The 12,183-nt window shown below is 36.6% G+C and overlaps 1 protein-coding gene across 1 annotated transcript in view; it reads left to right on the forward strand.

Moving 5' to 3' along the window:
- Positions 1–12,074, forward strand: part of LOC132099092 (F-actin-monooxygenase MICAL2-like) — a 48,513-nt gene extending 36,439 nt beyond the window's left edge. Inside the window, exons 17-19 of the mRNA XM_059505540.1 lie at positions 9,128–9,305; positions 10,201–10,277; positions 10,363–12,074. Of these exons, the coding sequence (XP_059361523.1) occupies positions 9,128–9,305; positions 10,201–10,277; positions 10,363–10,740 (633 nt within the window). The 3' untranslated portion in view covers positions 10,741–12,074. The remainder of the gene's footprint in view (positions 1–9,127; positions 9,306–10,200; positions 10,278–10,362) is intronic.
- The last annotated feature ends 109 nt before the right edge of the window (positions 12,075–12,183 follow it).

Raw genomic sequence — 12,183 nt, forward strand, 5'->3', positions numbered from 1 at the left:
CAGGCAGGTGTGAGCGCATCTGCACGCACAGTGAGGACAAGACTTCTGGAAGATGGCCTGGTGTCAAGAAGGACAGCAAAGAAGCCACTTCTCTCCAAAAAAACATCAGGGACAGATTGATCTTCTGCAGAAAGTAAAGTGAATTGACTGCTGAGGACTGGGGCAAAGTCATATTCTCCGATGAAGCCCCTTTCCGATTGTTTGGGGCATCTGGAAAAAGGCTTATCCGGAGAAGAAAAGGTGAGCGCTACCATCAGTCCTGTGTCATGCCAACAGTAAAGCACCCTGACACCATTCATGTGTGTGGTTGCTTCTCATCCAAGGGAGTGGGCGCACTCACAATTCTGCCCAAAAACACAGCCATGAATAAAGAATGGTACCAAAACACTCTCCAACAGCAACTTCTTCCAACAATCCAACAACAGTTTGGTGAAGAACAATCCATTTTCCAGCACGATGGAGCACTGTGCCATAAGGCAAAAGTGATAACTAAGTGGCTCGGGGACCAGAATGTTGAAATTTTGGGTCCATGGCATGGAAACACCCCAGATCTTAATCCCATTGAGAACTTGTGGTCAATCCTCAAGAGGCGGGTGAACAAACAAAAACCCACTAATTCTGACAAACTCCAAGAAGTGATTATGAAAGAATGGGTTGCTATCAGTCAGGATTTGGCCCAGAAGTTGATTGAGAGCATGCCCAGTCGAATTGCAGAGGTCCTGAAAAAGAAGGGCCAACACTGCAAATACTGACTCTTTGCATAAATGTCATGTGATTGTCGATAAAAGCCTTTGAAGCGTATGAAGTGCTTGTAATTATATTTCAGTACATCACTGAAACAAATATCTAAAAGCAGTTTAGCAGCAAACTTTTTGAAAACTAATATTTATGTCATTCTCAAAACTTTTGGCCACGACTGTAGATGGACCCCAAAGTTTCCCCAAGGTTGTATCATCAGTATAACGGCTCATACCCAGCGCTGCCCACATGTGCTATGTGTTCAACACACTGAGGAGCCCTCAGCTCCTCTCTTCCACTCGCTTCATTCCACTCCTCTGAATCCACAGAGGAAACCACTTCACCCGACTCACTCACACACAATCGGAGGCAGAGAACACAGCTGACTCAGACTCAGGAAATACAGCCACCTGCCACTCAGCAGTGCTGGCCATGAGAGGAATGCTTCAGCGCCTCTAGAGGGTGGAAGAGGAGATTAGACATATCGTGTTATAAGTAGGGCTCCTCAAGTTTTGAGATATGCACAAATATATATATTTAACAACATCATTAAGATTATTAAATGCAGGTTGAACATTCTCCATAATGGGTGCTGCTTCTTTCCCTCATTAACATGGACAAAAAAAGCAAGTGTTTTGTCTTTATTTTTTTTGTCAATATTCAGTAAACAAATATTTTATTATTTAAAATACTTGAAGTTGTTTTCCCAGGATTAGTGTCATCCTTTACCATCATAGGAATCTCTTATTAAAATAACATAATGTTTACAATTACATTATTGTACCCTAGAAATAGTAAATGTCCCGTTTTATCACTGTATTTTGTTTGTTGGGAGACAGATCTTCACATTTCCACTCTGTTACCATGTTTTTTAGTCAAGAATTGAATAATGAAACAAGGATCATTAAACTCCATTTTTAATAAAAATTTCAATGTTAATATAAAGGGTAAAAACAGTCAACCCTGTTACCATTAAAGGGTTAGTTCACCCAAAAATAAAAATTCTGTCATTAATGAGTCACTCTCATGTTGTTCCAAACCCGTAAGACCTCCGTTCATCTTCGGAACACAAATTAAGATATTTTTGAAGTCGTATAAAAGAAGTCATCCATCTATTCAGGCCCTTTAATGCCCTATTTGAAAACAGTATTGGAACCATTCGAATACGATTTAACAATTTGGTTTGCTATCCGACCCAGCAAAGATACTGACAATGAATTCAACCATTCTAAATCCTGCCATATTTTCTCAAATAAAAACAAAAAACAAAATTAGATTCATACATCAGCTTCAAAGATGTAGAGAGAGAATTACCCAAATAGACGAAACCTAGAGGTGACCACTTAAAAGGAAAAAAGGGCACAATGTTAGGTTTAGAAATAAGAGTACCTAAAGGCATAGCTTCAGATGTAGTTAAATTAACTTTATAACCAGAAAAGCTTCTGAACAAGTTGATTAACTCAATTAGAGCGGGAATTGACTTCTCAGGCTCAGATAAAAAAAAAAAAAGCAATACAACATCAGCATAGAGTACAATATTTGTATATCTGTAAACCTAAAATAGATATTGCAGATCTGATTGCTTCAGCTAGAGGCTTTATAGCCAGAGCAAATAAAAGGGGACAGGGGAAACCCTGCCTGGTGCCTCTATACATAGAAAATAATCTGATCTAAAGCCATTCGTCAATACAGCAGAAGATGGGTCTGTATATAGCACTCTGATCCACTGCAGAACATGTTCACCTAGGCCGAATGTATCCAAGAAAAAAAAAAAGATAGGAGCATTCAATCTGAACAAACCCCTTCTCTGCATCCGAATACAGTACTAGCCCATCTATGGATTTTACTATAAAGGTGTAAATAACATTTTAAAGGCATCTAATATTATCAGATGTATTTCTACCCTGTATAAATCCTGTTTGATCAGTCCCAATAATCGTTGGAATAATTTTTTCAAGGCGCATTGCTAAAATTTTAGAAAGCAATTTCCGGTCAACATGCAGTAATGCAATTGGCCTGTAAGAAGAACATGTCAGGACTTATACCTTTCTTTATATAAGTGAGATCTAGGCTTCTCAAAGGGTCTTTGGTACTTCTTTAACTACAAACGAATAATTTAACTTATTAAGCAATGGGTCTGCTAGCAACTCTTGAAACTCCTTAGAGAACTCTCCACAAAACCCATCTGGTCCTGGTGATTTATCATTCTTTAGAGCATTAATAGCATTAATAAACTCCTGTCTAGTTATAGGGCCATTGAGAAATTATTTTTGTGTAACAGAAATTGTTTGAATATTAATCTCAGAAAAAAAGTCCACCATTTGTTCAAGATGGTCACCTTTAATTTATATAAAAATCCCTAAATGAATTATTAATATTCTTATTATCATGGAAAATATTATCATCTGAATAAACAATTGTAGCAATAAAAGTAAACTTAAAATGCACTGTCTCTAAGGGTTTCAATATTAGGTGTTCACTGTATAGAATAGTCCAAACTGAGCAGTTAGAGATGTAGAGCTATGTGGAATAACTAATAGCCAATCTACAAGAGGTATCATTACACAATTAAAATCTCGCCCAATAATAGTTAAATCTGCTGGCCTTGCAATCATGTCCAAAAACACTTTAGTAACAAAGTCAGATGGATGAGCTGGGGGATAATACATATTTAGTATGAGAATAGTTTTACCTTGCCACACACATTCAGTAATAAGATAGCGACCGTCCCTATCTTTAGTACAGTTTAAAACTTTGAATGGTAAATGACGTTTAATGAGAATAGCAACACCTCTGCTTCTAGATGTAAAAGATAAAAATCATATCTGCCCAAAAACACCCTGTTTTAATTTTTAAATGTTCTATGTCACTCAAATGAGTCTCTTGTAAAAGAGCAATTTCAATATTTCCAGAAAGTATTGTTCTTCATTTTACAAGATTATGGATACCTTGAATATTCCAAGTACAAATCCTAAGCACTCTAGACATTAAAAACTGTACAGAAAAATAAGTGGATCCAAAACACAGAATCACAATATATTTATACCTGTAAGTACCCTTCAGAAATCTGAGCTTTGAACAAAAATAAAGTAAAATACCAATAAAACTCAGAAAACTATACAAGGGAACAAACCTGTCAAACATGCAGGAAGGACTATTCGTATTCTTTTCTACTTTAGGCAGCTGCTGTTGCATGCTCTGCGTGTTTTGGCCTGTGATCTCTGAGTGACTGAGCATCATTTCACCCACCTGCAGTCTTTGCAGATATCATCGCATACAAAGTAATTAATTCCCTAAACCCCTGCTAGCCGTAGTTGGTTAATAATCTGTCTAGCACAACAGATGTGGGGACGTACACTAGAACTCAGTACATTCAAATGACCTGTTTTACTTGAAAAGATTTAATAAAATCAGCGAATGCCAGTGGACATCATAACCATCATATTCTTTGGTTGTTCTTTAAAGAAATTGTTGGAATAAAAAAATTCTCTCAATTCTTTTATGAGCTTTAATGGGCACGTGACAGAACCAAGAGGGTTGGTGACTTTCTTGTTTGTATAAAGGGGTCTGAGCTGCTCAGGGGTCCTGTAGGCATTTAAATTGATATCTCTGACTAGAAAAGAAGCTGCTTTGCTATTTTACTGCACACATAAGGAGAAACCATCAGTCCAGGAGTCCACAGATGATTCAAACATTCTTATTCTCTGTGCATTTATTATATTTCATAGCATTGTTTCTGTGAGAATATGCAGTGGCCAAAAAAATAACAAAATATAAACTATCTGCAAAAACTGACGCTAGCTCTTCTCTCAGTGTGTGTGAATGACTCTGTATATGTGCATCTCTCCGGCTTCTTAACACTGATGTTCTGGGTTTTGTCATCCGTCATTAAAGTGCGGTCCAGACGCTCCTCCTTGCAATTTCTATGAGTATATTTAGCTTTTGAAAACATTCTAAAGAGTGACTAACATATGTTGAACAGTCCTTTAATGACTGCTAAATCTGAATGTATAATTTTAACATTTTCCACAAGGAAAGTTACATAATTATCATAATACGGTATGTGTTGCACAAAGTTGCATATTTTTATATATACCCTCAGAAAAGAAAAACTAAAATGTATATCTCATTTGTGTCTCTTATAGGCAAAAATAAGAGCAAATGGGGAATTAAAGGGATCGTTCCATCAATTACTGTCATCAGTTACTTACCCTCATGTCTTATTTACTCTAAAATTAAATTATCTGCAGCTCTCCATATCAGTTTCACTGCTCATGTCTGTTTTTGTGTTTTGTTCTTACCATGGAATTTTCTGAGAAACACCTGAAATAAAGTTCTTCACTGTCAGTTAAACATAAGAAATCCTGTCTAAGAACTAAGAGCTCAGGCCTCCTGAGATTTAAAAGAGCAACATCTGAGTCTTTTTCCTTTGAGTAATGAGTCTCCTGTAATCCAATTTGCTCAGTTCTTATTGAATGTTCAAACTATCTTTTCTGGAAGAACGGACTCCTCTGCTGTCTGACCTTCCAATCCATCTCCATATTAACCCCACCACTCCCAATCCCAGAATGCATTACCACTCCCTATAGTACATCCTCCCATGTCCTCTCCTAATCTAGACTCCTGACCTCCAACATTGGCTGCCATTACTTACGCGCTTCTTTCCATCTCTAATTGATTTTTTTAAGCATTATAAGCCATGAATGAAGCCAACAAGCTGAAGGTGAATCACTAACATCACAATTTTTATTTGAAGCACATTTGTAAATCAACGTTGATTACTGATTTACTGTCGATTAACAACCTCAAAGCTCACAACCCATCTTTAAAGGTTTATTAGTTGTTATTAAAAATACATTTTTCTGTAGAGGAGAGTTTTTAGTTCTGGAACCCGACTGTTGCACTTGATTAGCGTCACACAGGAATATTTTAATCATCAATAGTCAATGTCATTTTTTTGTCATACGTGCAAGTTTGTGTGATAATCCTGCTTGAATGTTTTTCCACTTACTATAGACAAGAGAGAATAAAATAGACAGTATTGCTATTTATAAAAATATACATATATCTGGTTATATCAAAACAACAAACAATAAACTGATAGTGCCATAGGTGATCTTAAAGTAACTGGCACAAGATCAAATTGTGTTAAGTGACACAGAGATCACTGATTCATCATAGATGTTTTTTTGTAATGATTTACTGATTGCTCTCTCTCTCTCTCTTTCTAGTTTTGTGTGTGTGCAGCCTCTCTCTTCATTTCTCCATTTCCCTCGTTCCCTCACACTGACCATCCCTTCATGGTCTCTCACACAATGCACTGCTGCTTCCTGTCCTTCTCCTCTCATTTCCTCTTATCTTCCTCTTATCCTCTTATATTAAGGGCACGTCCAAAATTTTACAATCTGTACCACTCCTGAATCTAATTCTTTCTTTTTCTCCTCTTCCATTGGTATACATTTGGTTAAGGTGTCTAAATCTAAAACATTACATGTGCAGCATTTTAAAAAGAAGATACAGGGAGAAACAATGTGTCCGTCCCGTCTGGTGAGCGTTCCCTTGTCGCTTACAGTAAGTTAGTGGATATAATTACAGTTAGGAATGATTTAGCATAATGGTTTTAAACTCTGGCATGCTGGAGGTCACCAGCTTACTCAATCTTCTAAATAATTGTAGGTTAGTTATCATTGCTGTAAGCTCAGAATGCAGCTTTATGACATAAGGAATGTGATTTAATTTGTGGTTACAGTTAATCAGTCGCAGATTGTCTTATTTTCGCCGTCAAAGCGAAACACAGATGCCCCAGTCAGAGGAAAACAGAAACTATAAAGTACCTGATAAGGTATCATATTATCTTTTCTGTGACTATTTGGAAAGGTAAACCAACATGTTTTCATGTTACTGTATATAGATAGCGTTTCTGTTATTCCAAGGTATGGAAAGTACTGTATATTTTTCAAGAACGAAGGAGTTCCACATATAAGAGCATTCTAGGTACAAATAGTCCAAGACTAGTGGGCAAAAATGACTTTAATACGGTACTTTAATAATATTAGAGCACTTGAGCAATCTCCAATTTAAAGTGCAATTTAATTTTATTCTATTTAACATATAATCATAATCAAAATCTTCCTAATTCTGTTGTCTAATCTGTCTCTACATCTCTGCTCTGAACAGACCAGTTCTTCCTCTATCCATCCTCATCAATCTAACTCCATAACATTTCACCCCATCCCAGAATGCACTGCTCCTCTCCATCTTTCCTTTACATTCTCCTCTGTTTCCTCATTAAGGTATAGCAGTGATTTTACCTTTTAGAGACTTCTTGTTTGTCTTCAATAATTCGAATGCCTTTCAGAGTAATTTCTTATAAACAAATTGAGTATCACTCTCCTTATGTCTTTTTTAAATTAGTAAATTAAAAAGCCATAAAAACTTTATGGCATAAAAATGCAAGTAGAAGCAAAGAGTGACTTGCAGATGGTGAGTTTTTGTCAGCATAAATGTTTGATTAAATTATTGAAAGTGAAAAGTTTCCCCACAAATGAAATAATTTACTCTCCCTGATGTCGTTCCAAACATGTCTAGATTTATTTATACCATGGAAGAAATATCTCACGTGTCTCATAGATTTAAAGAATTAAGATGTAACAATTACTTTAAAACAATATACACTCAGAAATTGCTAGATCATTTCACAAAAACGTTGTGCATAATTCAATGTGTTGCTTGCCGTTTCTTTGTAATTACTTAAGTATAAAAACTGAAATGGCATTTTCTTGTAAAACATAGTCCAATAATCCTACATGGAAAAAAAGAATGTCATACAGTTTTGGAGCATTATTCATTTTTGGCTAAATATTTACTTTAACCAAAGATGATCACAACAGTTGCTGCAATAAACTCTCAAATCTACATTTTCAGTCTGCCACCAGCAGAAGCACAACATCCTTTCCTGTAAGAAGACAAAAAAAATTTCCTCAGTCAAATTGAGACTTATATGCTCCCAAATAGATATATAACCATATCTGTGGAAAGACCATTATTATCCATAATCTCCCTGGACTTGCGAGATGTGCAGTCTGACTGGAATGAGTCTTCCAGGAGATTGTCGGCATGCTGTAGGCAGGACTGGAGAGCACTGATCAGGGCGGCAGATCTCTTTGATGGACTGTCTCTCTTCACATGTTTGGTTTTCTAATGAGAAAGTGTGTAACACAACACTTGGCTGTAAGCATCCTTACATTCCAGCTGAGCACAGGGAGATAGAGGATTCCAAAAGTTCTCTCTTCCATTGTGAGATGCCTGACCGGAAACTCTAGCTCCACCCACTGAACAATCCAAAAGTGACTGGGTCATTACGTAATCATCTCAACATAGGAGTTTTTCAAGTTTCACAAGATGCTTTTAGAAGTATCTCAAGAATGGCCGACAACCATCATTGTGAGCTAAACATGGGCTCTGTTCTAAAACCTAATGAGATGCCTACATTCTACAGATGCAATCCAGGCATGTGTGAATAAGCTGTACTTGTGCATGCATTTCACTGCAGTTTCCAGCTGAAATTAACTTTAGAGGCAGTATGAGACCAACAAAATGTTTACTTTTTTTTAATACAAATTATGATTACGGGCAAGATAATTGATTAAAAAAAGATACATTTTTAGGTGGTTATTTACACAATAATATTTTAGAACTTCAGTATACTTTTACCACAGTACCTGATTTGTAAATTAAACAGCTCATTTTGACTTAAGCAGCACATTAGCAGCTCTCTATATTTGGATTTTCTGACATGGTAAACTTGCTCGGTAGCTCACCTAGAACAGCACTGCATTAACCATGTGAAAAGCTCATGTACGAGTCACTTTGAACATGAGAGCTCAAAGAGCTCAAAGCCTCGAAGGAAGCTAACGCAGCATGGTTGCTTTAGCAAAGCATTTTTATTTAAATTTTTCTTTTTCAAGACACATCGGCAATGGAGAAAAAAAAATGAAAGTGTTATAGTGCCTCTGGTGGATGTGTCACCTGAATAATGTAGCAAAATGTACGTGAAGCAACTTATTTCAAGTTTTGTAGAAATGTAGCCAGAGTCATTTATTTCCAATGAGTCAGAGTTATGTATATGCCATTGGCACATATCCGGATAAGTGCAACACTACCTTAACATATAAAAACATAAAAAAAGATTTGGCCATTGAAGTAGATCCAGGTATACTGTAAAACTAGAAGTATCTCATCCCATTAGGATTCTCAGTGTAATTACTTTGATATTATATTTTCCATGACCGCTCAATCAGTTTGGATGTTATTCTCCGGGTCATTTTCAACATGTTTTGATTGACACAATCACACAAACTTTTTTCTTCTTCTTTTTTTTCCCCCCTAGACTTCCATCAAGAGAGAATTTCAGAGTCTGGGAGATGTGTGTCATGGGTGTAAGAAACGTGTGTTTGCAGTGGAGAGGCTCAGCGCGGAGGGTTTCCACTTCCACAGGGAATGTTTCCGCTGTCAAACCTGCAGAGCTCCGCTGAGCCAGGGAGGACATTTCTTCGATCCAGAGGAAGGTACTGTGAAGGACCTGTTCGGCATTCTCACCGTTTCTCATTAAATGATTAGTTAACCCCTAAAAAAAAGTAAGATGATTAGCAATAGCCAAAAAAAAAAAAAAAAAAAAAACATTGTATGGGTCAAAATTATCGATTTTTTTTTTATGCCAAAAAGTATTAGGATATCAAGTAAAGATCATGTTCCATGAAGATATTTTGCAAATTTCCCACCAATAAATATATTGCAATTTAACTTTTGATTAGTAATATACATTGCTAAGAACTTCATTTGGACAAATTTAAAGGTGATTTTCTCGATATTTTTTTTTGCACCCTCAGATTCCAGATTTTCAAATAGTTGTATATCAAACTAATATTGTCCGATCTAATAAACCATACATCAATGGAAAGCTTATTTATCCAGCTTTCAGATGATGTATAAATCTAAAATTTTTGAAAAACTGACGATTAAGACTAGTTTTGTGGTCCAGGGTCAACATATATGTTACAAATGCAGAGGCTCCAATATGTAAACAATATGATTTATACATAATCATTCAGAAACTTTTTAAAAGCATATGACAAGCATCCCTCCCTGCTGTTGACAGCAATCGGCTGCCGCCTGGTCTTTTTCGCTTGACATTTGCATGAAGTTGAGCAATTTTTCCCCACTTTTTTCCAACTTTGACTAATTACAACATGCAGTGTGGATCAAATGAACTCATTTATTGTATCCAACAAATAAAATGATTATTAAGTGTGAGAAATAAATAAGCATAGGTTTGCACATGAATAGCTCAAATCAGCGTTCTGCATTAGGTGAAAAGGCCATGTCCACTGGATATACAGTAAACAGTAAACAAGACCGCAGCTTTACACTAATGGATTATAATAGTTTCTTTTGCTCCTGTAGGAAAGTTGTACTGTAAACTCCACTTTGCACAAAGGAAACCCTTAGTAAAGAATGGACGTACACAAATTCTACACAAGGTAAAAACTCATTAATGCTTCAACTCTTTTTTTTTTTTGTTATTCATTTAGAGTTGTCTTACAGCACACCTATTTTTTTCTTCAGACGTGTAATGATGACTCTCACGATGGCTCCAGCTGTAGTCCAGAGGGACGTGAGCATCGTCTCCAGGACGAGTCTCCAGGTATCCTGTCCTCACTGAAGAGAAGCCTGCGCTGGCCGTTGCATGTGAGCCAGACTGTGTGTGCTGTGCCTCGCCGTGTGTTTAACTGGCTGCATGGTAAAGTGTGGGCTACAGGAGTCCACCTGCGGGATAATGTCGAGGATTACGCCTTCCTGTACGAACTGCTCAGTGTGAGTCTGCCTCTGCTCGCCATTCTCCATGAACAGCTCGTCCAGATGTACGCAGAGGCCGAGCCGCTCAATCTACAGCCTCTGCAGCGCTGGCTGGAAGAGCACATGCACCACTGGGTCTTAGTGTGAGAGAAACATCATCAGGTCCCTTTAATAGGGTTAATATGTAGATGAAAATGGCTGTGGATATTTATTCAGAACTGAAAAAACACATAGAACAACCTTGAGATAGAAAGTAGCAGATGTTTTCATGAACAAAGCGATCTGAACTTGAGATGTCGGGGCATCAGAATTCATTTCCTGCTTTTTCAGAGAGTAGAAGTGAAATGGCCTGGTTTGGATTGTTATAAAGGTTTGAGTAAAAAGAAAAAAAGTGTCAAACACAGAGTGAACTTTAAGCACTTTAAATGCACGATGAAGAGTGACGTTCTGCTTTTAATTATTAATGAACGTTCTTTGTTGAGACTACAAGTTTACAAAACCTGACCGATCAAGCTGCAAGCATGAATGTTAACCATTGTGGGACATGTCACATTCTTCTCGCAGGTTTACACTTCTTATGAAAAACATACAGCATGGCTGTTAAAAGGAATGTTCCGGGTTCAGCAGAAGCTAATCTATTGATAGCATCTGTGAAAAATGTTGTCGACTACCACAAAAAAGAACTGCATTTCATCCTTCATATTGTTAAAACAAACAAGAATTACAATGGAAGTCTATGGAACAAGAGATTGCAGATGGTTTAAAGCAGAAATGTGCATCTGTAGAAATTAATCAGAACAAAAGTCTGTTGTTTGAGCTTTAAAATTGTCAAAAATGTGACATTTTTAGTGGTTTTAACATACTAGTCTATTTTAACACAATGTGTTGTCTTGTGGGTGCACTTTCAAAACAGCATGATCATTTTATATTTAAATCCTGTATATTGTCTGGTTAGGGTCCGGCTTCCATAGGCTTTGTAAGTGCATTACTGTAAATGTGATTTTGTTTTGTGTTACTCTGTATATCACAGATGTGGTCCACAGAGCTTAATTAATGTTTAACTGTAAGCTCTAAGCTGAGATAAGCTCTATGCTCTTACACATGTGGTATATATGTAACTAGGGGTGCATATAAGGACATTTTAGCAGACAGCAATAATTATTCAAATTTATATTAAGTAAAAATGTAGGGTGATATTACACATCAATCAATATTTTGTGAGATTAATAAAAAAAAAAGATCACCTAAAAAACAATCCAATTTAAATCGGGTGCAACAACAGGGAAAAAAGAAAGAAAAGAAAATACATACACGTAACATACTACCATTGGAATAAATAAATGATCCTATGGTCTCTTGGCCATAATTTATTAATCAATTATAGGCCTATCAGCTTATTTTGCATACTGGGTCGATACAGATAACATGAAAAAGTCACATTTACTGGCTAACATGACTATAGAGATCATGCATCCCTCTATGTAACAAAGAGCAAATATGTAAGCATAATATTTTGTTCTCAGGCTTATTTGTATAGTTCCCATGCAGAGCTCAACGGTTCCAAATGCACATAATTTAATGTCATCTGTT

Source organism: Carassius carassius, chromosome 2 (assembly GCF_963082965.1).
Source record: "Carassius carassius chromosome 2, fCarCar2.1, whole genome shotgun sequence".
NCBI classification, from domain to species: domain Eukaryota; kingdom Metazoa; phylum Chordata; class Actinopteri; order Cypriniformes; family Cyprinidae; genus Carassius; species Carassius carassius.